At 42.7% G+C, this 23153-nt stretch overlaps 1 protein-coding gene across 4 annotated transcripts in view; it reads right to left on the reverse strand.

The window, feature by feature from the left end:
• The window catches only part of SLC6A6 (solute carrier family 6 member 6), a 49796-nt gene that overhangs the window by 770 nt on the left and 25873 nt on the right, over positions 1-23153 (reverse strand). For 3 of the 4 annotated variants that reach the window (XM_030205521.1, XM_030205520.1, XM_030205523.1), the window contains exons 5-13: positions 20513-20645; positions 18011-18145; positions 16568-16671; positions 16344-16468; positions 11075-11187; positions 7464-7601; positions 6204-6306; positions 2679-2779; positions 129-299 (exon numbers count right to left, since the gene is read on the reverse strand). In XM_030205521.1, coding sequence (XP_030061381.1) covers positions 129-299; positions 2679-2779; positions 6204-6306; positions 7464-7601; positions 11075-11187; positions 16344-16468; positions 16568-16671; positions 18011-18145; positions 20513-20645 — 1123 coding nt within the window. The remainder of the gene's footprint in view (positions 1-128; positions 300-2678; positions 2780-6203; positions 6307-7463; positions 7602-11074; positions 11188-16343; positions 16469-16567; positions 16672-18010; positions 18146-20512; positions 20646-23153) is intronic. The other variant, XM_030205522.1, reaches the window with a different exon arrangement.

Below are 23153 nucleotides of genomic sequence, written 5' to 3' on the forward strand. Positions count from 1 at the left end.
TAAAATTTTAAAACGATCCAGGAATGTAAGACTTTTGAAGTTAAAATTGATAACAGGACTTAAGATCTAGACTCCGTCTGTTATCAAGAAGTCTCTAGAACATTTCAGACACCACTTCAAACACTTACCTCCACGAGAGATCCATCAGAGCGCAAAATACGAACAAGCGCAACCAGTGGTATGGTGATCATGGAGGAAAGTGCCAGACACCAACCGAAGCCGATGGCCCAGGCAGGATAGGTGTAATACTTGTTATAGCTCAGTGGTGTGTATTTAACCAAGGAAAAAATAAAACAGGCCTAGGGAAGAGAACGGCATCCGCTTCAGAAACAGTATCGAGGTACGTCTACTATTTCAACAGAATGGAGTACTGTGGATGATGGCTACGAATAATTTGGTGACTAAAAAACAGTGAACACATCTGATAGAGTTAACATTGGAACACAAGGGCTGAAACATTCTCCCAAGGCCACACAGTACAACAATGTATGACTTGAAAAAGATAAGGTAAGAAATGATATCACAATTGCAGCAGTCTGGGACTTCTAAATTATTCCATGTCCTGTATGTGGAAGTCATTTCTAGACGGTAAGGTATTAATTTCTATCTTCAGCTAGAGAGACCATGTAAGAACATGATTCACTGTCCTTTCCGCTAACGTAAGAAACTAAGCTTGGCTGCATCAGTCTCTTGTTTCTTCCCTACTGCAGTTTTCTTTCTGGTTTGTATCTGTTTATTTGCCTCTCTCCTTCAAACCTACACTAATTTGTTTTATTCCTTCCCTTTCACCAGCCATCATGCTCAGTGCCATACCAAGTACATAAGTATTGCCATACTGGGACAGACCAAAGGTCCATTGAGCCCAGTATCCTATATCTATCAGTGGCAAAACCAGGTTACAGGTACCTGGCAAGATCCCAAAATAGTACAGTACATTTTATGCTGCTTATCCTAGAAATAAGCAGTGGATTTTCCCCATCTTAATAATGGCTTATGGACTTTTCTTTTAGGAAGGTATCCAAACCTTTTTAAACCCCGCTAAGCTAACTGCTTTTACCACATTTTCTGGCAACGAATTCCAGAGTTTAATTACACGTTGAGTGAAGAAATATTTTTTCTGATTTGTTTTAAATTTACTATGTTGTAGTTTCATTGTGTGCTCCCTAGTTCTAGTATTTTTGGAACGAGTAAACAAGCAATTCACGTCTATCCCTCTTCCATTTTTTAAATGTATTTTTTTCAAATCATATATTACAAGTCCAATCATTTGCACAAGAAATACAGAGAAGGTCCGACCCCCCCCCCCCCCATAAAAAACAAAATAATAAACAGTAGGGGGGCCACTAAGCAGACTGCAGGGGTTAGACCGGCTAACTCCCACTGTCTGCACTAAACTCGGATATTCAGTGCCGGATTGTTTTCAGTGACTGGCATTAAAGATCCAGGTTATTTTTGGATGGTTTAAAGATAACGGGCTAAGTCGATATTCAGACTTAGCTGTTTGTTCTCAAACTGGCCAAAGATATTCCAGGGTTTGATGTGGCCAAATATGGCCCCCAAATCCACTTTAAAAATTGATGGCTAGCTGATTCTATCGCGCAGTATACCTAAGTATCAGCTAGCCACTAATCGGGTATATACAGTGGGAGACAGCCGGTTGGGCGCTATTTAACTGGTCAGCAGCCATTCTGACCAGTTAAATAGCACTATCGGGCGGTAGGCAATCGACTCTGATTCATAGAACCAAAAGGAAAAACTACATAAGGAAACCAAACATCTTTCTTAGACCTCAAAATGGGAGGTGGGGGGGGGAGATCAGGAAATAGGACTAATCCCAACCCAATTCTCCCTTCTTATTAGTGGTGATGAAGCCGAGGGGGTGGGGCAGTCTAAGTCCTACAGGCACAGCTGGAGCTCAGTACAGTCCTGGCCCCACTTTAGTCCTCCCCCCTTACCATCTGCTTTAGCCAGGCTCTTGCATTGCCTTGCTGTACTTTTAGGGCTGTGGATTCAAAAGTGTGTTAAAAAGGGCTTTAGAAAATGGTTTTGAAGTGTGCAAGAGCTGAATTTTTAAAGAAACCAAAACCACAAAATAAGTATCCAAGTGGTTAGGACAAGTTTTGTTTTAAAGGTTTTCTGTAGCTTGATCTTAGACTGACTAGATAGTGTATGCAATTAATTGTGCATTCATTGAACTGGCTCTATATTGTGGTATTTTTAAATAAACAGACTGCATCATAGAGAGATGAACTTTAGGACATTATTGCATATAATTGTGCAAATTTTAGATGTTTATAAAATACTTGTCCATCTTATGCTTTTCTTAGTGATTTTAACTGCTTTCTCTTTTCCCTGCACTGCTCTGCTTCACGTGTTTTCCTGCTCTCTCCTTTGCTCAGCCTCCCATGTGGTACCTGCTTGTTGTTTCCATCTTACAGATCCACTAACAAGACATTTTTCTCACCGTATCTGACTGACTTCTAATTAGATTGGGACAGGAAAATTTGCAGCAACAATCATGACTGAAACCCCTGCTGACAATCCGGGTGGGTTAAAGGGGTGACAGTACAACGCTGGCTACTTGTACTAAATCCCAATCAACACTGTGTGTGGAAGAGAACAGTCGGCACCCTTGATGGCAAAGAATAAGGCTCTTGCTATAAAACGTTGAAACTCACCGCACATAGCATGGGTGTGACTGCAGTCCAGCACCACTTCATCCAAGAAATTGGTCTGTACCCGATCATGTCCTCTACAGCATCGTAAAACTTATCAGCACCTGCCACAACGTAAATCAGAGAGCCACAGCCCAGTCAACTAAAATGTATGTGTCTGGGAGACTTAACTGGACTAGGGTAGATATTCCAAGAGGAGGAATTTCATCTCTTCCATCATTGCCTGAGGTTTTTGTTGACTCTTCTTACCTATAATGTGGCTAATTGCCATAATTAAACAAGCGATGCTATGACAGCTGTGTATGAGTGACCCCCCCTTTTCTATAAAGGTGCCCTCTTGAACTGAGGGCGAGTTAAGAAGCTGATAATGGCTTTCAAGGCACATGGGGGGGTAAATTCTCAAAAGGTCATGGAGGGGCCAGGATGATGAACACTAAGCATAAATTTGATGATGGCAGTTTCCATTTAAAATAATACTAGTGAAAGTCTGAATTTACACCCCTAAATGTAGGCAGTTGGGCAGATAAATGATAGTGTTGTATAATCCACATGTGTAACTGCCTGACACAACCCTGATCAATCCATGCTCCTCCCACGAGCTCTGGAAACTAACTGCTAATTGGTGCCAATTAAGGTTAATTATAGCTGATTGGTTAGCTCCAATTAGTCAATTATTGAATTAAGTGTGCAACTGACATCCTATCACTTGTGCACTAATTGGAAATTTGAGTGCACGTTTACAGAATTAGGGGATAGAGTAGATGTACAGCTTGTATTAGGCATTTATAAATAGCTAATTATTTATTTCCCAGGTAATTAAAGTTTTTGATGAGTGCATGACAAACCGGTGTTTCCTTGCCACAGGTATGATTAATGGACATCTTTTCTGGTGGAATCAAAAATGTTTGTGTCACTATGTTAGAGTCATCAGCGCAAAAAAGGCACAAGAACGAAGGGGAGGAAACAAGGCAGGAGAGGGGTGAGAGACCTGGTGATTTTTCGGGTGTTTATCCAATAGCCACCTCTCTTAATATTTTTGCGCCAGGGGAGTTTTATTGGTGTTTATCAGTTATGATTCTAAACAGGGTTTATGATTTTAGGTTTAATAAACCAGTAATTGAGGGGGAGGGGGGGACACGCCAGAAAAGTGTTTAGAGTTTAACACAAAGAAAACAGCAAAGGTGACTAAAAAAAAAAAACGATGATGCTGTGTGTGGTCTAGAAGTTTTCTTGATCAATAATATTGGACTCTATGATCAACACGACGACTTGTAGATTGAAAATGATCCAGAGCGATTTAGCTTGAGAAATATATACAACAAACGACATCTACCCTACTCATCAATACAACACAGGAAGACTCCTGAGGCAGACCGATGGGCCGGAACACGGCTGTGTCGAGTTGTTTTGTTGACCACAGAGTTGATATTGTTGATCAATAAACCTTCTAGCCCACTCATAGCATTATTGGTGTTTTTTTTTTTGTCACCTTTTTTTTTATTTCATTTGTACCCCGCGCTTTCCCACTCATGGCAGGCTCAATGCGGCTTACATGGGGCAATGGAGGGTTAAGTGACTTGCCCAGAGTCACAAGGAGCTGCCTGTGCCTGTTTTTTTTTTTTTTTTAGTCACCTTCACTGTTCTCTTTGTGGTACGTATTCTCTGCAATGTTTTTTTTTTTTTGTTCTGTATCCTTGTTAGAGTTTAACATGCATACCAGGGGTATTGTTGAAATGTAATGAATGGATCTCTGCTTTGCTACCATTAACAACCACCACTGAAGCACAGAGTTCAGTAATTTGCCCTTCCACAGGATATTAATCTATTATATTGTCTGACATTAACAGCAAATGTTATCCAACTACATTAGCAAACTGCCTCTGTGCATCATTGAGAATGTTGCAAGATTGTAATTTAAATATCAAATAATAGCTTATTCACTTGCTAATTCTGTATTTTATTTAAAAATATGTATTTATAGGTTAAGAGTTAGAAATGCTTAAGAGTTTTCCCATTCAGGTGGGCCAGGGCTAACATAAAATATTTGTGAGTGAAAATTGTGGCAGAAGGAGAAGACATGGTTGAGAGGAACTAAGGGATGATCTTGAGAAGGTGGGGGAGGACTTGGAAAGTTGGGAGGTAAATAACTTTTTCTGTTTGTGAAGAAATGCAAGTTTGATAATGGTCTTATTGCTTAAACTGCTAGGCCAGTGGTTCGCAAACCTGGTCCTGGAGGCACCCCAGCCAGTCAGGTTTTCAGGATATCCACAATGAATATTCATGAGTGAGATTTGTATGCACCGCCTCCACTGCACAAAAATCTCTCTCATTACTCTGTACCAATGGTTCTGCCCATTTTTAAGTGATTGCAAAGGAAGGTGTTTCATTAGTTGGAGGGTTGGTTAATGTGGGCCAAAAAGCGAGGAGAACAATCCTGAAGAATTAAAGGGAAGAATGTGGACTTGACAGTAATGATTTGATTTGTTTTTGGCAGTTGAGGTGCTATTTAAATAGGGAAAGGGTGATGGGCAACCTTAAAGCCAATAGGACAGGGTTTTACATTTTTAGGGGTACATTTAAAGATGACAGAAGGACTTTAGCAAATATTTATGAAGGAGGGATGGTCTTGCACATGGGTTAGGAAAAGAACTTGGGGAAGGGTCTCTCAAAGGGGGAAAGGACTGATAATTTTAGGCAGGTCTAAAGGATGAATGATTCGGCCCAAAAACATGAGGTGGAATACAAAGTCCTACAATGATACAAACAGAGCAAGTGCGTCTCTCTTTTAAAGCACTGGTGAGAATGCTCATATAGTTAAACGCTTTGGGAGAAGGTGTGTATGGGCATTAAGGAAATGGTGGTGGGCTCAAGTGATCTGCTTATTGCAGGCACTACCTGGGGCTGGTTGAGTCAGAATGCAAAAATTGATAAATTACGGCCTGCTGTAGCCAAATGGTGGAAGCACGAAGGAGCCCCACTAGTAGGGTGAGGTACAGATAAAGCTGAAATTGATTGTGGTCTTCAGGCACCATAGAACAGAAAAGTAGGAATAGGAACCTTTTGAGTGGTGAATGCAAAGGTGCGGTGGGAGCTGGAGCTATGTATAGATTGTGAATGGTTGGTTTTCTGTAGAGAAGGGGGGGGGAAGGGTTTTCCTTTTTCTATTATAAAACCCCCCAAAATATATGTTCAGCTTTGAGTTTTGCTTGTTGGCTTGCTGAAGAAATAAGTGTGCCAACTGTTTATCATGCTTGTTATATTTTCTCTTTAATTTATTCTTCATACTTATCGTTCATCCTTGGTGCTGATCTTTTTTCTCTAGGTTCGTTTTTACGGTACTGCACTTTGGTTTTATTTATGGGTTTCTTTATTTTAAATAATTCTTAAAGTAGCAAAGTTAACACACCCCCTTGTTTTTTTTGGAATGTATGTAAAGGTGTAAAATGTTTATTTTTCACTGTGCCAAAAGTCACCTATGAATATACAAGAGGTTCAGCACTGTAAATGAAGCCAGAGGCTGGAACTCACCGTAAACCCAGGCAACAGCAATGCATTCAAAGAAAGCCACCCACAGTAGACAGATTCCACTGGCCGCGTAATACTCAAACAGCTGGAAAACGTACATGCCACCCTGTTCAAGAGAGAGCCACGCTTTACAGAAGGAAGCTGAGTCTGAGGTCAAATTCAGGTTTAGGTGTGCTCAGGTGATACATACCGAGGTGTCCTTTTGGCAAACTATACATATGTTGATGTCTCAATTGTGACTCGATGCCAAATAACTGGGTCCCATCCTGCCCACACTCCAGAGAGGGGATTCCCCCCCCCCCATTTCATAACGTGTGCTTGTATCTTATTATTCTGCTAATTCTGAGGATATAAAATGCAATACCATCCCACCCCTATCCTTACCTCTGGTAAATAAACTGGTGAGGCCCCATCACTATGGCTCATGGGCTGTACTGTGTTATACCATCCTCCTCCTGCCACCCTTCCCTTGAAGAAGGACGTGGATTAAACTATGAGCTAGGAGAGAATCTTCTGTAAGCTCAACTGCCAGTTTCACTGGGTGAAGAGATTATTTGGATTTAGCTAGGGCCTTTTGGTTGTAGCTCAAGGCAAGTTACATTAAGGTACTCTGTGTATTTCCTTGTCCCCTGAGGTCTTACAACCTAAGTTTGTACCTAAGGCAATGGAGAGTTAAATGATGTACCCAAGATTGCAAGGAGCCAAGTGGCATTTGAATCTGGCTTCCCTGGTCTCAGCTTGCTGCTCTAACCACTAGGCTAATCCTCCGTGCTGGAGAGTCACTGCCTAACTCAGTGATTGCCAACCCTATCCTGGGCGAACTCTGGCCAGTCAGGTTTTCAGGATAACCACAATGAATATTCATGAGATAATTTGCATACCAAGGAGGCAGTGTATGCAAATCAGTTTCATGCCTATTTATTGTGGATCTCCTGAAAACGTGACTGGCTGGGGTTCCTCCAGGACAGGTTTGGGAACCCCTGGCCTACTTAGTTCTTCACCCCCCTTCTGTGTCTTTCCCTCCTTCCTCCTCTACTTTCATGTAGTGTATACATATGTTGACAGACTCCCCACACCTAATATGATTGTATCAATGTACTATAATACTGATACTTGGTTATGATAAATAACAACTCTCCTCAATGGTTGGACTGTGTCCAAGGAAGGCAGTATAGAAACAGAACCATAACAGAACATGAATTTTGCCTTGGCTAAAGTAGTGATACATACAGTCCCAACTGAAGCGTTACCCTTGCCACTTACCTGAGTAACCATAGTCAGTCCCATGAGATAGCTGAGGAAACATATCAAAGCGATAAAGGTCTCCCTCCGGTAACCCTTCCGTAAGAAGGAAGGGTAAAGATCCACCAAGGATGTGATCTGTCCTTCAACTTCAACAAACTGCATGGATGACAAAGCCAGGAAAAGAATGCCAGCTTATCATAGAACAGGTTGGCGTTATCCCTCTATGGTACCAAACTGTGCATCAGCACAGATCAGCTGTCCAGTACCTGCCACTTAGAAAAAGAGAAGGATATTTTAAGGGGTGCAATGCATTTTCACAAGCAAAAATGGGCATGTGGTGTGGCCCAGGTACTGGAAGCCAATGGTCCAATGCTGCTTTTCTTAAAATCCATCCAAGTGAACACTGATATTTCTAGTCTTACTACATCAGTTCGCAAATCAGATACTGCAATGCAAAAGAGAGGAGGAGGAGAAATTTAAAAATTTGGATCCTAGGACAGTCCCTGCTCAAAGCTCAATAGACTATCAGTCCTCTAACATTAAAGATGTGGTTGTACCCAACTGAACTTCTCTTGTACTACATAGGTATTGCCATACTGGGAAAGACCAAAGGTCCATCAAGCCCAGCATCCTGTTTCCAACAGTGGCCAATCCAGGTCACAAATACCTGGCAAGATCCCAAAAAAGTACAAAACATTCTATACTGCTTATCCTCAGAAATAGTGGATTTTCACCAAGTCCATTTAATAACGGTCTATGGACTTTTTCTTTAGGAAGCCATCCAAACCTTTTTTAAACTCCACTAATCTAACCGCCTGTGCCACACTCTCTGGCAATGAATGCCAGAGTTTAATTACACGTTGAGTGAAGAAAAGGTTTCTCTGATTTGTTTTAAATTTACTACATTGTAGCTTCATCGCATTCCCCCTAGTCCTTGTATTTTTGGAATGCGTAAACAGACGCTTCACATCTACTCGTTCCACTCCACTCATTATTTTATAGACCTCTATCATATCTCCCCTCGGCCGCCTTTTCTCCAAGCTGAAGAGCCCTAGCCGCTTTAGCCTTTCCTCATAGGGAAGTCGTCCCATCCCCTTTATCATTTTCGTCACCCTTCTCTGCACCTTTTCTAATTCTACAATATCTTTTTTGATATACGACGACCAGAATTGAACACAATATTTGAGGTGCAGTTGCACCATGGAGTGATACAAAGGCATTATAACATCCTCATTTTTGTTTTCCACTCCTTTCCTAATAATACCTAACATTCTATTTGCTTTCTTAGCCGCAGCAGCACACTGAGCAGAAGGTTTCAACGTATCATCAACAACGACACCCAGATCCCTTTCTTGGTCCGTGACTCCTAACATGGAACTTTGCATGACGTAGCTATAATTGGGGTTCCTCTTTCCCACATGCATCACTTTACACTTGCTCACATTAAATGTCATCTGCCATTTAGACGCCCAGTCTCATAATTTTTCACAATCCTCCCACGATTTAATGACTTTGAATAACTTTGTGTCATCAGCAAATTTAATTACCTCACTAGTTACTCCCATCTTTAGGTCACTTATAAATATGTTAAAAACCAGTGCTCCCAGCACAGACCCCTGGGGAACCCCACTAACTACCCTTCTCCATTGAGAATACTGACCATAAATCCTCCAGTGGCTCAAAACACCATCACCCTTCCTGCAGCTGTTCTTTACCTACACTTATGAACATTTGCTTAGCTGCTCTCTGGGTATGGACTTAATGAATGACAGTGTCATCATTAAACTAATAGCTTCCTGATAAAAAGGTCAAAGGAAGTTCTTAGACATTACTACTCAATCCCTTCCCGCTATCTAGTGTACTTAATGGAATCCTGCTTTGAGAGAGGCAAAGAATTACAAGCATCCTGTACATGAGGTGCTATTGGCAAGCTGGAATTTCTATCATCCCTTATTGCGCCCTGTGCCCCCCCCCCCCCCCTCCCCAACATCATTAGCAGAGAACAGCTGGGTGTTAAGTGTGACCTTCTCTGCATTCCTTTGGCCACATTCTAATTATAGAAATATCTTTGCAGTGAAAGTTCAATGCTCACTGGCTAAAACAGATAAAACATTGACAAATGTTTTTTAGCGTGTCATCAAGATGATAACCACATTGAATGAGTGATATTCCTGAAATCAGAGATGCTTCCCCAGTTTCAAAATATTTACAAAGGAAAATTTGCAGGAAATGCAATGAGAAGATGCAAACCAAGGCTCATGAATTCCCACTTCCCAATAACTTAAAATAATCTGCACACCCAAAGGACTTCCCCAGCAAAGTAAGGGAGGCTGTCATGGGGCCCAATGAGCAGAAGAAAAAGCAGTGAGTGAAGGTTAGGCCCAGTGGTGTGCTGGAGCAGGCTCTCACAGGCTCGCAAGAGCCGGTTGTTAAGTTTTTTAGAATTTTGGGAGCTGGTTGTTAAAGTAGGGCCCTCCGTGGCTACTTTAACAACTGGCTCCCAAAATGTGGGCTTGGGCCCCCTGCTGAATTCTCTTTTACTTTGCTGGTGGGGATGCTGAGCCCTGCCAGCCAAGTAAATAGACTGCTCCTTGTTTCCAGCTCTGAGCAGCAGGCTGGGATTTCTCGAGCATGTGTGAGAAGTTCCAGCATGCTGCTCAGAGGAAGACGTTGGGAGTGGTGGCAGTCCATTTATTGGCTGCCAGCAAAGGTATGCCTAGCGTGCCTGCAAGGAGGGAGAGAGGAGAGAGAGACAAGTGTTGCTACCCCACCCCTGGCCCTTCCAACTGCAGAGCTGGCTACATCCCTCCCAAGAAAGAGCCTGTTATTAAAAATTTACCAGCACACCCCTGGTTAAGCCTTTCCAGCAGAAACTAGGAAGCTCCTCCTATGACTACTACTACTTATCATTTCTAAAGCGCTGCTAGATGTACACAGCACTGTACACTTGAACATGAAGAGACAGTCCCTGCTCGACAGAGCTTACAATCTAATTAGGACAGACAAATAGGACAAACAAGAGATAAGGGAATATTAAAGTGAAGATGATAAAATAAGGGTTCTGAACAAGTGAATAAGGGTTAGGAGTTAAAAGCTGCATCAAAAAGGTGGGCTTTTAGCTTAGATTTGAAGATGGCCAGAGATGGAGCTTGACGTACCAGCTCAGGAAGTCTATTCCAGGCTTATGGTGCAGCAAGATAAAAGGAATGGAGTCTGGAGTTAGCAGTGAAGGAGAAGGGTGCAGATAAGAAAGATTTACCCAGTGAACGGAGTTCCCGGGGAGGAATGTAGGGAGACATGAGAGTGGAGAGGTACTGCGGAGCTGCAGAGTGAATGCACTTATAGGTCAATAAAGGAGTTTGAACTGTTTGCGGAAACAGATAGGAAGCCAGTGAAGTGACTTCAGGAGAGGGCTAATATGAGCATAACGACACTGGCGGAATATTAGTTGTGCAGCAGAATTTTGAACAGATTGAAGAGGAGAGAGATGGCTAAGTGCGAGACCTGTGAGAAGCAAGTTGCAACAGTCTAAGCGAGAGGTGATAAGAGTGTGGATGAGGGTTCTGGTAGTGTGCTCTGAAAGGAAAGGGTGAATTTTGCTGATGTTATAGTTGAGGTTCACCAATTACCTGGCTATCCAGTCCAAGCAGCAGAAGCATAATGAAAAAGAGGATGGCCCACAGGGTGGAGAGTGGCATCATGGACACAGCCTTTGGGTAGGCGATGAAAGCCAGGCCAGGGCCTAGAAGAGGAAGAGAATGGAAGATCCTGATTAGAGACTCAAGTTCTTCTTCTACATAGAATTAGACTGGAGGGATGCAGGCTTCTCTTCAAAGCAAATGAAAAGATCTATGCGCAATGGTAGGCAGAACAACGACCACAAGTAAAATGAAGGCTCTGGTGTCTGACCCTGTTGGCTTTCTGCCTAACTGGCCCTCAGCCACATTTATTTATGTTTGGATAAAACACTGAGTTCAGTGGTTTTTCTTAAACACTGTCCAACATGTTTAAATATTTAATGTATATTCAATGCCATGTTCCACAGAAACAGCAATGCTCAATATACCCATAAAGCAGCGATGGCTGGTGATATTCAGACATTACCCAGATAGGCCCCTATGTTAATCCAGAGAGATTTTTGCTGGCCTAAATTTATCCATATATCTATATGGAGAACCGGCGTGAGTCAGTTGCTGTCTCTTGACGTAGGTGAAAAGTCTAAGTCTAGCCAAAGCGTGCAGGGTGCCTGCAGCTCCCAGTACTGACACACTTTTGTGCATACAAGATGGCTGTCACTAGATCTTGGCTGGACCAGTGGCATAGCCACAGGTGGGCCGGGTCCCACCCATTTAGAGCTCAGGCCCACCCAACAGTAGCACACCTTTAGTGGTAGCTGGTGGGGATCTCAAGCTCCACCAGCTGAAGACTTCCCCCCGATGATAACGAAAATGCTACTCTCCATGATACCGGCACCTGTGCATGCTCAGTTTTCAGCGCATGCCTGCTGCAGACTGCCAAGGTGGAAAGAAGCATTTTCCTGCCAGCTGAGATATATTTTTGGTGGTTGTTGGGGGGGGGGGGGAGAGAACACTTGGTGCCCACCCACTTCTTGCCTAGGCCCACCCAAAATCTGTTGTTTGGCTACGCCCCTGGGCTTGACAGATAGACCAGTGCCAGGCAGACTTCTACAGTCTGTGCCCTCATCATGGCTGGACAGATTTGGATGGGTTGGAGTGGGACTTCAATGAGAACTTCAGTAGTTAGAGAATAAAGCCAGGACCAGGCAGACTTCTACAGTGGATTGGCCACAGTTGGAAACAGGATGCTGGGCTTGATGGACCCTTGGTCTATCCCAGTATGGCAACACTTCTGTAGTTAGATTTCTAAATGGAATCTTGCTGCTCTTTGGGGTTCTACATGGAATGTTGCTACACTTTGAAATTCTGCATGGAATCTTGTTATTTTTTAGAATTCTAGAATCTTGCTATTCTTTGCAATTCTACATGGAATGTTGCTACTCTTTGGGTTTCTGCCAGATACTTCTGACCTGGATTGGCCACTGTTGGAAACAGGATGCTGGGCTTGATGGACCTTTGGTCTGTCCCAGTGTGGCAATACTTATGTACTTATAAGTCTGTACCCTGATCGTGGCTAGACAGATTTGGATGGGTTGGAGTGGGACTTCAATGACAGCTTCAGTAGTTACAGAATTAAGGCCAGGGCTGGGCATATTTCTACAGACTGTGCCCTGAAAATAGCAAGGACAAAATAAGATGATACATATGTAGTATATCTTATGCTATGAGTGTATCTTGTTGGGCAGACTGGATGGACCATACAGGTCTTTATGGACTCTCATCTACTATGTTACCTATGTGTGCATATGCTCGGTGTGCCTCCTATGTTAACACATGGGTTTTGCAAACAGCCTGTTTCCATGCCATTTGCTTAATGTATTGTGTGGGTTGTTGGGGTTTTTTTTTTGTTTTGTTTTTTTTTACATTTGCATCACTGCTCCTCACTAAAACTCAGCACTGGGCTTCCTAATGCACAAATTTCTGCATCAGCCCCTTCTTCCCCAGACAAACTTTACTGCTAAATTCTACCCTGGAACCAGAAAAGCTTTTAGCTTTTCTATTCCTTGCCGATGGAAAAGATTTGTCCACAGAAAGGACACAGAGCACTTTTCACCCTAATTGTCCCCCTACTCAAGTTCTTCAAATGTAGTATATTGCTCTGCCTGGCAGTTAAAGGTGGTAAATCAAGTCTGTCAGTCATTCATTCATTAAAAAAATAAAAATAATTCATTCAATGAAAAGAATGTGAAATGGGTGCTATGTTGGTTACTGTTGTTTATTGTTAAATTAAAATATACAATGTAAGATACACATGTAACTGGTTACAGTTTCTTCTTGCTAATTAAGCCTAGAGTTATAATGTAAGTTACACATGTTGCAATGTAAGCCATTGAACCAGGGAGGTGGTGGAGATGAAAATGGTAACGGAATTCAAACATGCGTGGGATAAACATAAAGGAATCCTGTGCAGAAGGAAGGGATCCTCAGGAGCTTAGCCTAGAATGGGTGGCAGAGCTGGTGGTTGGGAGGCGGGACTAGTGCTGGGCAGACATATACGATCTGTGCTGGGGCTGGTAGTTGGGAGGCAGGGACTAGTGCTGGGCAGACTTATACGGTCTGTGCCGGGGCTGGTGGTTGGGCGGCGGGGATAGTGCTGGGCAGACTTATACGGTCTGTGCCAGAGCTGGTGGTTGGGAGGCGGGGTTGGTGGTTGGGCGGCGGGGATAGTGCTGGGCAGACTTATACGGTCTGTGCCAGAGCCGGTGGTGGGAAGCAGGGATAGTGCTGGGCAGACTTATACGGTCTGTGCCAGAGCTGGTGGTTGGGAGGCGGGGTTGGTGGTTGGGAGGCGGGGATAGGGTTGGCCAGACTTATACGGTCTGTGCACTGAAGAGGACAGGTACAAATAAAAAAGTAGCACATATGAATTTATCTACTTGGGCAGACTGGATGGACCGTGCAGGTCTTTTTCTGCCGTCATCTACTATGTATGTTTTGGGAAATTCGGGGTATAAAACCAAATAAAATGAAGAAAGAAAAAAAAAAGGTTATATCATGGTGCCAACCTTTAGTAAATCGAGCTCATTTCTCCAAATACACTTCCTTTCCCTCTCTTAATCCCCCCCCCCCCCCAATCCAGCCCCCACGCATTCACGGTCCAGATTTTGAAATACACACCATAGAATGCTTTGGAATGAAATGCTAAAAAAAAAAATAAGCCAGAGAAGTGAATAATAATGTTCCAGGCATACTTTTACCTTGTCATCCTGTCTTAAAATAAGCTAATTACTGTTGCTGTTAATTCATCTCTGCCCTGTATTTTGACTTCTTTGGATACTATAATAAGCTGATTTTTGACAAGTTCCGAATGGTATTTAAACGGCAAAGCTACAGGTCCTATGTGATCTTGGCTAACTCTGAAATTAACAAGGCTGCAAACATTGGCACCCAGAGCAAAAGCTGACATAAAAGGGATTCAATTCAAAAGCTTTGCCTACCAGTTTCTAAAGGCTGATGGCTGTGAGAATAAATATAAAGACCGGGCAGGTTCATCCACACTGGGTAGGTGCACATACAAATTCTCTCGTGAGTCCCAATATCAATGCACTTCCATCCCACCCTCCACCACCACCACCTTCTTTCACCCAACTTTTTCTGTCACTGTCTGCCATCAGCCCCAATCAGGACAGAAATCCTGCACAATTTACGTAGAAAATGATTTGTAAGTCACTCTTTACAAACCAAAATCTGAACGAGGCAATTTACAATACTTAAAAAAAACATTCAACAAATTAGAGAGAACTGCCCAACCTAAGCGACAGATCAGTCTCTACGCTCCCTGTTTCTCCATCAGAGATCCTCGTTTTCCTTCAATTCAGGTACCAAGTCCTTGTCGTCATCAGTTAGGCTATTCTATCTATGAATTCTCCACCCTTTCTGTGAAGAAGTATTTCCTCTGGTTACTTCTGAGTCTGCCCCCTTTCAACTTCATCCTATGCCCCCCCCCCCCTCATTCCAGAGCTTCCTTTCAATTGGAAGATACTCACCTCCTGCGTGTTTATGCCACATAGGCATTTAAATGCCTCTATCTTATCTCCCCTCTCCCAGCTTTCTTCCAAAGTGTATACATATTGAGATCTTTAAGTCTGTCCCCATATACTTTATGACGAAGACCACTGACCATTTTAGTAGCTGCCCTCTGGACCGACTCCATCCTAGAACTGTACGCAGTACTCTAAATGGGGATCTTAGACAGGCACTATCACCTCCCCTCTCTTGCTGACCATTCCTCTCCCTATGCACCAAAACATCCTTCTGGCCTCTACCATCGCCTTTTCTACCTGTTTGGCCACCTTAAGATCATCACATATAATCACTCCCAAGTCCTGCTCTTCTTTCATTCACAGAACAACTTTACCCCTTATACAATACCACCCTCCCTGGGTTTGTTTGTTTTTTCAGTCCAACTCCATGACTGCATTTTTTTAGCATTAAATCTTAGCTGCCAAACCTTGTAAGGTGACTGACTATCCTTTTGCAGATTTTGGTATCTGCAAACAATTATGATATTTATTTAAATTTCTTATAGTGGAGAATAAACGAGCAGATCAAAGTGACATCCAAAGGATTTTATTGGAGATACCGTATATAAGATTATATACGGTATCTCCAGTAAAATCCTTTGGCTGTCACTTTGATCTGCTCGTTTATTCTCCACGTTGGATCTTGCAGATCTGCTTGCCTTGTTGTTTTTTGGGACCTTTAAATTTCTTATATACTGCCTACAAGCCACCAAAGTGGTATAAATTCAGATACACTAGGTATTTCCCTGTCCTTAGAGGCAATTGAGAGCCAAGATCATAAAGAACCACAGTGGCATTTGAGCCGGATTCCCCTAGTTCTCAGGCTGCTACTCTCATCATTCTGACTCTGTGATATCAGCAGTGCCTATCCATGTTCAAAGTCGTGTCTTCCAGCTAGTGCATAAATTATCCATTCAGTGACTGAATTTCCTGCTCCCAAATCTTGCCCTGATTTAAACAGACAACTTTCAGTCATTCAGCAATTTAAGTAGAAAAATTATTTGTATGAGTGACCAAATTTTTTTAAACACTAATGTGGTTGTATACTGTAAATGCTTTAGAAGATTGACAGCTGCTGTTTACTTTAAGGAAGGTCTTTATTGAGAATGTAACAAAAAGATGGCACAATGGCCCTTTTATGTTATTTGCATTGACATAGTTGGCAAGATTGTGCTTTGCACACTAGATGGCAGCACCCACCACCACCACCATCACCACTGCCACCCACCCCGGCTTACCTGACTCTGCAACTTCAGCAATGTCCACCCCTTGCTCTTGCGCCATGAAGCCCAGGACAGAAAAAATTGCGAAGCCAGACACAAAACTGGTACCACTGTTTAGGCATCCCAGCAGCAAGCAGTCCCTAAGTCACACACACATGTCATGGAGCGTGTTAATGAAAAAGACACGGAATCCCACAGCCCGTAGCGAGACCCCACAGCCCTGGAGATCAAGAACTTGCCTGTAGCTGTTGTATTTGTATTTATTGTAACTCCCGAGCGAGGTCATCGCTCCGAGACAGATTGCATAGGAGAAGAAGATTTGGGTCCCTGCATCGATCCAGACCTGTAAGGAAGGAGAAAGGGTTTAATAAAGACATTCATAATTAGTCAGTGTACGCTCTGCAAAGAACAGGCTGGAGATGAGACATCTTTCCCCATTTTTATTTGTAACTTTGTGACGCAGTAAATGATGGCAGATAAAGACCAAAACAGCCAGACTAGTCTGCTGCCCACTAGAGTCATCCTCTTCAGGTAGATGTGACTTTAAATCCCCAAATGCAATCCAATACCAGCCACCCTCTCACCTATGTCTTCACCTGACCTCTCAACACCTTTCTCTCATCTTTGCCAAAACTAGTGTTACCATATTTGCAGAGACAACAAAAAAATGGTTGCTACCTTTGCTAAAGCAATATTTAATCGTAGCAAATGTGTAAATGAACACACATCAAACAGTGACTGACTTACAGTACAGCAGTAGACAACCTACTATTCAAAATCTTCCAGATTTGAATTTGACTGAGTTTGGGCCCAAGCGTACTAATCAGAAGAGCGCATATCCCTCAACAACTTTGAATGGATTCTGAGATATGTGTGTAAGTCTTTGCATGATATATGCTTAAAGTTGTGCTGCACCAACAACATCCCTTTGGCAGATTCAACCAGCAGGGAAACAGGGAAATCAGCAATGTTTTTGTCTCTCTCTAGCGCCCTCATGTGTCCAGACTGACTAATAAGCCAGAGATGGTTTCTCTGATTATGTGTGTTGGTCATAGGCACATAAAAGAAAAAGAGGACATCTTCTTGCAAATTATAAAACCTGAAGGACATATCTGAAGAAGCCCAAAAGAACATGTTTCCTAAAAGAGGACATATGGTAACCCTAGCCAAAATCGATCCGTGTTGAAATCCTCCTATGATTTATTGGAGCCCTGGTGGAATATACCACTAGAGATACCATTGGTGGCCTATCGCAAACAGCAAGATTTACTACCCCACTGAGTGAAATGAGAGAGATTTTCCTCCTCCCCTTTCTGCCTAAACAATCTCTCTTGTAGGACCTCAATCAATCATCTCCACCCACACCCCACACCCCTTCTGAGCTCTGTCACTATATCTCTCCCAGCAACTATTTCATTTCTGGTCTCAATCACCCGCTTTTCCTTTCTTCGGTCATGCACTCGCGGAGCCACCCCTGCGGTAGACCCTTTGTGTGAACGTGTCCTGCAGGGTTTAGTGTGCAAGTTCTGCCTGCTTTGAATTTACATCTCATTTACTGCATCACTGCAGAATATTCTCTCATGAATCTTATGGCAGAAGTTGTGCCCTCAGCCATCAACATGACTCTACCACTTGCTTTTCAGCATTAACCCCAGAGACATATTAAAAATCACCTCCTTTACCTGAGGATCTGCCAGATGTGTCATATTGGGAGACAGATAAAATTTGATGCCTTCAGCAGCCCCTGGAAGGGTGACCCCACGGATCAGCAGCACAAAAAGCATGAGAAAGGGGAACGTCGCAGTGAAATAAACTACCTGAAATGCAAAGCAACAAATCTTGCTGAACCACTGTAGCAAAATAACCAGAAGTCGGTTCATGTTCCAGTCACTGGGTTGTAAACGGGTGTGACTGCAAGTGATATTGAGTGGTACAAAATAGGGGCAGAGAAAAGGACACCAAGCCAAGGTGCAATTTCCAACTGCTAAAATCCCATCACTCAAACTGAAGGGTTGATATTAGGAGTAGGAGAGGCTTCTACCTGGATAAGTCACGCTGCATTTGTCTACATTAAATTTCATCTGCCATTTGGATGCCCAGTCTTCCAATTTCCTAAGGTCTTCCTGCAATTTTTCAGTCCTCATGTGTTTCAATAGTTTTGTATCATCTGCAAATTTAATCAACTCACTTGTTCTGATTTCCAGATCTTTTTTAAATATGTTAAATAGCACCGGTCCCAGTACAGATCCCTGTGGCACTCCACTATTCGCCCTCCTTCATTGAGGAAAATGGCTATTTAACCCTACCCTCTGCTTTCTGTCCAACAACCATAGTTTGATTAAAAGGGTCATCAACTAAGCCATTCTCTCTACCTTTCAATTCAATAGAGCAAGGTCTTGGTGAAGATTGGGAGGCATGAAGAGGCGATGGAGTTGTAAGGACACAGTAGAAAAGGTAGCATGGCCTACAGGCAAGTGGCAGCACAGGCTACGGGGGGGGGGGGGGGGGGCTCACAGGATCTCCATGGCTCCTCCTCCCTCTACTGGTGCATTTCCTGTTTCAAAGCAGAAGCTTGTGTGCAGAAGGAAAAGGAGGTCACCGGATCAGCAGCACTATGCATGCTCTGAGTCCCCTATTGCTATTAGGCATGAAAGAGAAGAAAAGGGGAATACAAAAGTGTAGAAAGATGGAGGGATATAGCAAATGGGAGGGGCAGGGAAGTGATGGGGAAGTTGAGTTGGGGAAAATGGAGAAGGTGGTGAGAGAAGGCGAAATGCAAAAGGAGGAAGGAAAGAGCTAGGAAAGGAGTATGATGAGAGGAAGGAGGGAGCAGGGAGGGAAGGTAGAGAGGATTGATGGGAAAAGTCAAGAGGAACGATAAGGTGAAGTAAGAAGAAAAATGAGAGACTGAGCACCTTCTGCCTAAAGTAAAACAAACATCAAGGAAAACCAGAAAGAAGAATCAGTCTACACGAGTCCTGGTTCAAATGACAGGGGCAGAGAAGTCAGTGTGCCAGGCTTTGTAACTTTTCCCACAAACATGTTTCATTTATTCTTTATAAAGGTATAAATACATATAGATTATGTAATGAAGATGAGGAGATGCTGAAAGGAAAGAAGGAAATGAGAGAAGGATGGGAAGGAAAAATGAGTGGGAATGAGTAGAAAGAGAGAAACAAGGAAGGAAGAGGGTGTTGCAGATGAAAAGATGAAGGATGAGTGATAGGAACAGGAAGAGAACAGTATGAGAGAGATGGAGAAGGGTGGATATGAGGGAGAAAGGTGTGTGTGAGAGCAGAAAAGATGGGAGAACTGTAAGATAAAGAAAGGCAAAGGAAATGGGACCTAGGAATGACATACAGTAAGCAAAAGCAAGATAACAGGGTGAAAAAATCTAGAGGAAAAGCTGAGAGAATAAAATGGAGAACAGAAGAAAAACAGAAACTTATAGGAGAGGAGAAATGGTGAAAATTAGACAAATGATTACAGAAAGGCTTGAGAAATGAAAATAAATCTAATCAAAAGAATGAAGAACACAGGAAATAAACTGAAAAAGAATCAAGAAAGAAACAAAGGAATGCAACAGGAGTAGAAAATCAAGAAACAGAAAAGCTGTGAATAAATGTTATTGAATAACCCAACTGGAGCTGCAGATGAACAGATGTGAGGGCTGATACTGTACCCTAAACCCCTCCACCTAGCATTATTTGTTGTACACTACTTTGAATCCCTTCCCCGTGGCATATGGTGGTCTATCAAGCCTCTATAAATAAATAAATAAATAAAATTGAGGGGGGGGGGGATGAGAACATGTCATGATGAGGGTGTGTGCACATGTATGAAAGTGTGAGTGTCGTTGGGGAGAAAAGAAATCTAATTGCACCAATCTGACCTCCCTACCACTTGCCTGCTTAGTTGGGGAGTCACCTGTGAGAATAGATCAATCAGGGGCGCATCTAGCTTCTGGAGGCTGTTTTTCTTCCTTCATAACCTCTGCATCTTTCTTATCAGTATGCCAGTCATGCCCGGGACCACCTCAAAGGATCCATCAGAAAGCAAAGCAGCACAGCTATGTCCTTACCTCTAAATTCTGCTGACTGGTGCAAAAGCATCTGACCCTCCTGTGACAGTGCAGGAGAAGAAGCGCTTTAGATCCCAAAATGAAGGGAGAAATAAGAACTCACTTTCCCAGTGGATCTGACTCCTTTCCAAACACAGAAGAAGCAAATCACCCACACGAGAAGAAGACATAGTGCCAGGTCCCACTTCACAACCCCCGTATCTTCAATGCCTGTGGAGAGACCGAGCACCTTCCGCCTAAAATAAAACACCAGAGATGTGCACAGTGAGACTTGGCGCCTTGCTTGGACCTGCTTCTGCCTCCAGCAATCTCTTACTTCCAGTTGTGATGGGGAAGAGAAGGGACAAAGCCAGGGTCTATCCTTCTGTGCCTGGCCAGTCTCTGGTGCTGTGACAGACCACTGGAGGGGTTACGAGCCCCTCTTGTAGATTCTGCAGTAGTTCCTGCTTTGATTGCGATGCCAGTGGATTTGACAGAGCACAGCGTGCATGAGGCTTCTCTTAGCCCCGACATAAGGACACCCCCCCCCCCCCCCCCCCCACACACACACACACACCCAGATGTGGAACCTGCATTGGTGGAGTGGTGAGTTCGGTCCCTGGAGAAGAAGAGCTGGTTCCTTGCCATTGAGGGATCCCCAGCAGCTAAGTCCTCACCTAAACCACCAGAGGTACCGTCGGTAGGACGGTCTGGAGAGGAAGCTGAAGGACTCTTGGAACAACTCCTTTTGAGGATTTTTGAGACCAGCCATTTTGATCCTGGAGTCCCTATGGGGATGTTATCTAGACTGGTAATGCTTCCTTAATCAATGTTCCTAATAAATTGGTGGATAGAGTGAATGAGAATACCCAAGGGATTGCTGCCCCTACTGTGCAATATGATCAGCTGTCTACAAAAATTAAGACTCTAAACTTTCCCAAGTCTCCAATGTTATCACCAGTGAACATGCTTAGAAAATATCTCAGGGAAGTTTCTCTCAACAAACCATGCCTTCCATTGCAAGAGCCTATTATGTGTTTGTGTTGGGAAAAGGAAATCTGAAGACCAGTGGTGAGGAGGGTAAGACCTTGCATTTGACCAACTTTTTGGAGTCCTCACTTGAAGTAATAATTCAGAGAACAATTTTGGTAGTGACATTTGCACTAGAAATGGATCATAATCTGATATTGCATTTACTCTTCAAGTATATACAAGAGCAGTTTTGGGGGATCTTTAATTTGTGTATTTCCTGACTTATCACATGCTACGCAGAAAAGAAGACTTGAGGTCTTGGCTATTAAGCCTTTTGCCCTTGGTGTGAGCTACCTTTTGCAATTTCCTTGTATTTCTTCTCTTTTATATGAAAGTAAATCATATTTGTTTTTTGATGCCAAACAGCTGTTAGAATTTATTGTGTATAGAGAACGCATGAAGGTGTTGGATGTAACTCCTCAGGTTTAATCGCTGTTAGTGTCGGCTGTAGGATAACTTTGGACTCTGTCTCTGGTATTGATAATATTTTTTACCTTTTTTTTTTTTTTTTTTAATTTCAAGATTGTAGCCAACCCCCTCATTTTTATTGTGCATGAAAGTGGGGGGGGGGGGGGGGGTTGTCCTTTTTTTGTATCTTTTACTTCATGTTTTCTTTTCAATTTGCTTCTCACTTCTATTTGATGTCATAAATAAATAAATAAAAATGTTTCAGGGTTATGGCTGTACAGACAATAGTTTGAGACGCCTAAACACAACAGTTCATGCCAGAACTTGTTTCAAGAACAGTCTGCTTTTAACATTTCTAGCAGATGGCTTTCTCAAATATTTATTGCTATAGTTTGATTTGTTTGACAAGGATATTTATTTAGCAAATGTTCACATATGGTAAGATAGCTCCTAGAAACTGTTTTCTACAGTCTATGTCCCAGAAACAGCAATGAAAGACCTCGACCACGTGTAGAATATCACGTTCATTGTTGATTTAATCTTGAATTGAGATGAGTGTGACTGTTGGACAGACTGGATGGACCGTTCAGGTCTTTATCTGCCGTCACTTACTATGTTACTAGCTTACTATGAGGCGTATTTTCAAAGCACTTAGACTTACAAAGTTCCACAGGTTACTCTGGGGCTTTGTAAGTCTAAGTGCTTTGAAAATACACTTCCAAGTAACGCATCTGCCATTTTATGGACCCTCTCAGCAGTAAGAAGGAGGAAGACCTTTCAATCCTCCTGCTTTGTGTAGCTGAGACAAGATGAATGTTTGAAGTATCTGAAAGCTTTTCTAAGGCCCAGTGCTCATCCCATCACTACAGACTGAATAATTATTATTATCAAGACATCGCATTTTAGAGCTACAGAAACACATCTGTGACCAGCATTGAGTCATGCACACAGTGGTCTTCTATACCTCAGCTACTATCCCTTATTTCTAGGGCTCTACTCTAGTTCTCCGTCATTTGGAGAAAATATGACCAAGCATGCTCACCCAGATTTATTCATTCAGTATCCACATTTTGCCTTTCATATTGTGGAATGTGAACTACTGCTGAGACAATAAGGACTGGGAGAAAGGTCCGAGGATATTGCTGATACATCCCATAGGTTTCAGATTTCTCTATTCATGGCTACTGTATCACTTTTATGTAGCTTCTAAAATTAATCTAGAGCTCATAGATGGTCTAGTCTCAAAAAAATCAAATCATCCAAAGGTGATGTCTACAAATCATGTGATGTCTAATAAAGTATTATTTTAAAGTGTTTTTCTTATA

Source organism: Microcaecilia unicolor, chromosome 6, assembly GCF_901765095.1.
Source record: "Microcaecilia unicolor chromosome 6, aMicUni1.1, whole genome shotgun sequence".
NCBI lineage: Eukaryota > Metazoa > Chordata > Amphibia > Gymnophiona > Siphonopidae > Microcaecilia > Microcaecilia unicolor.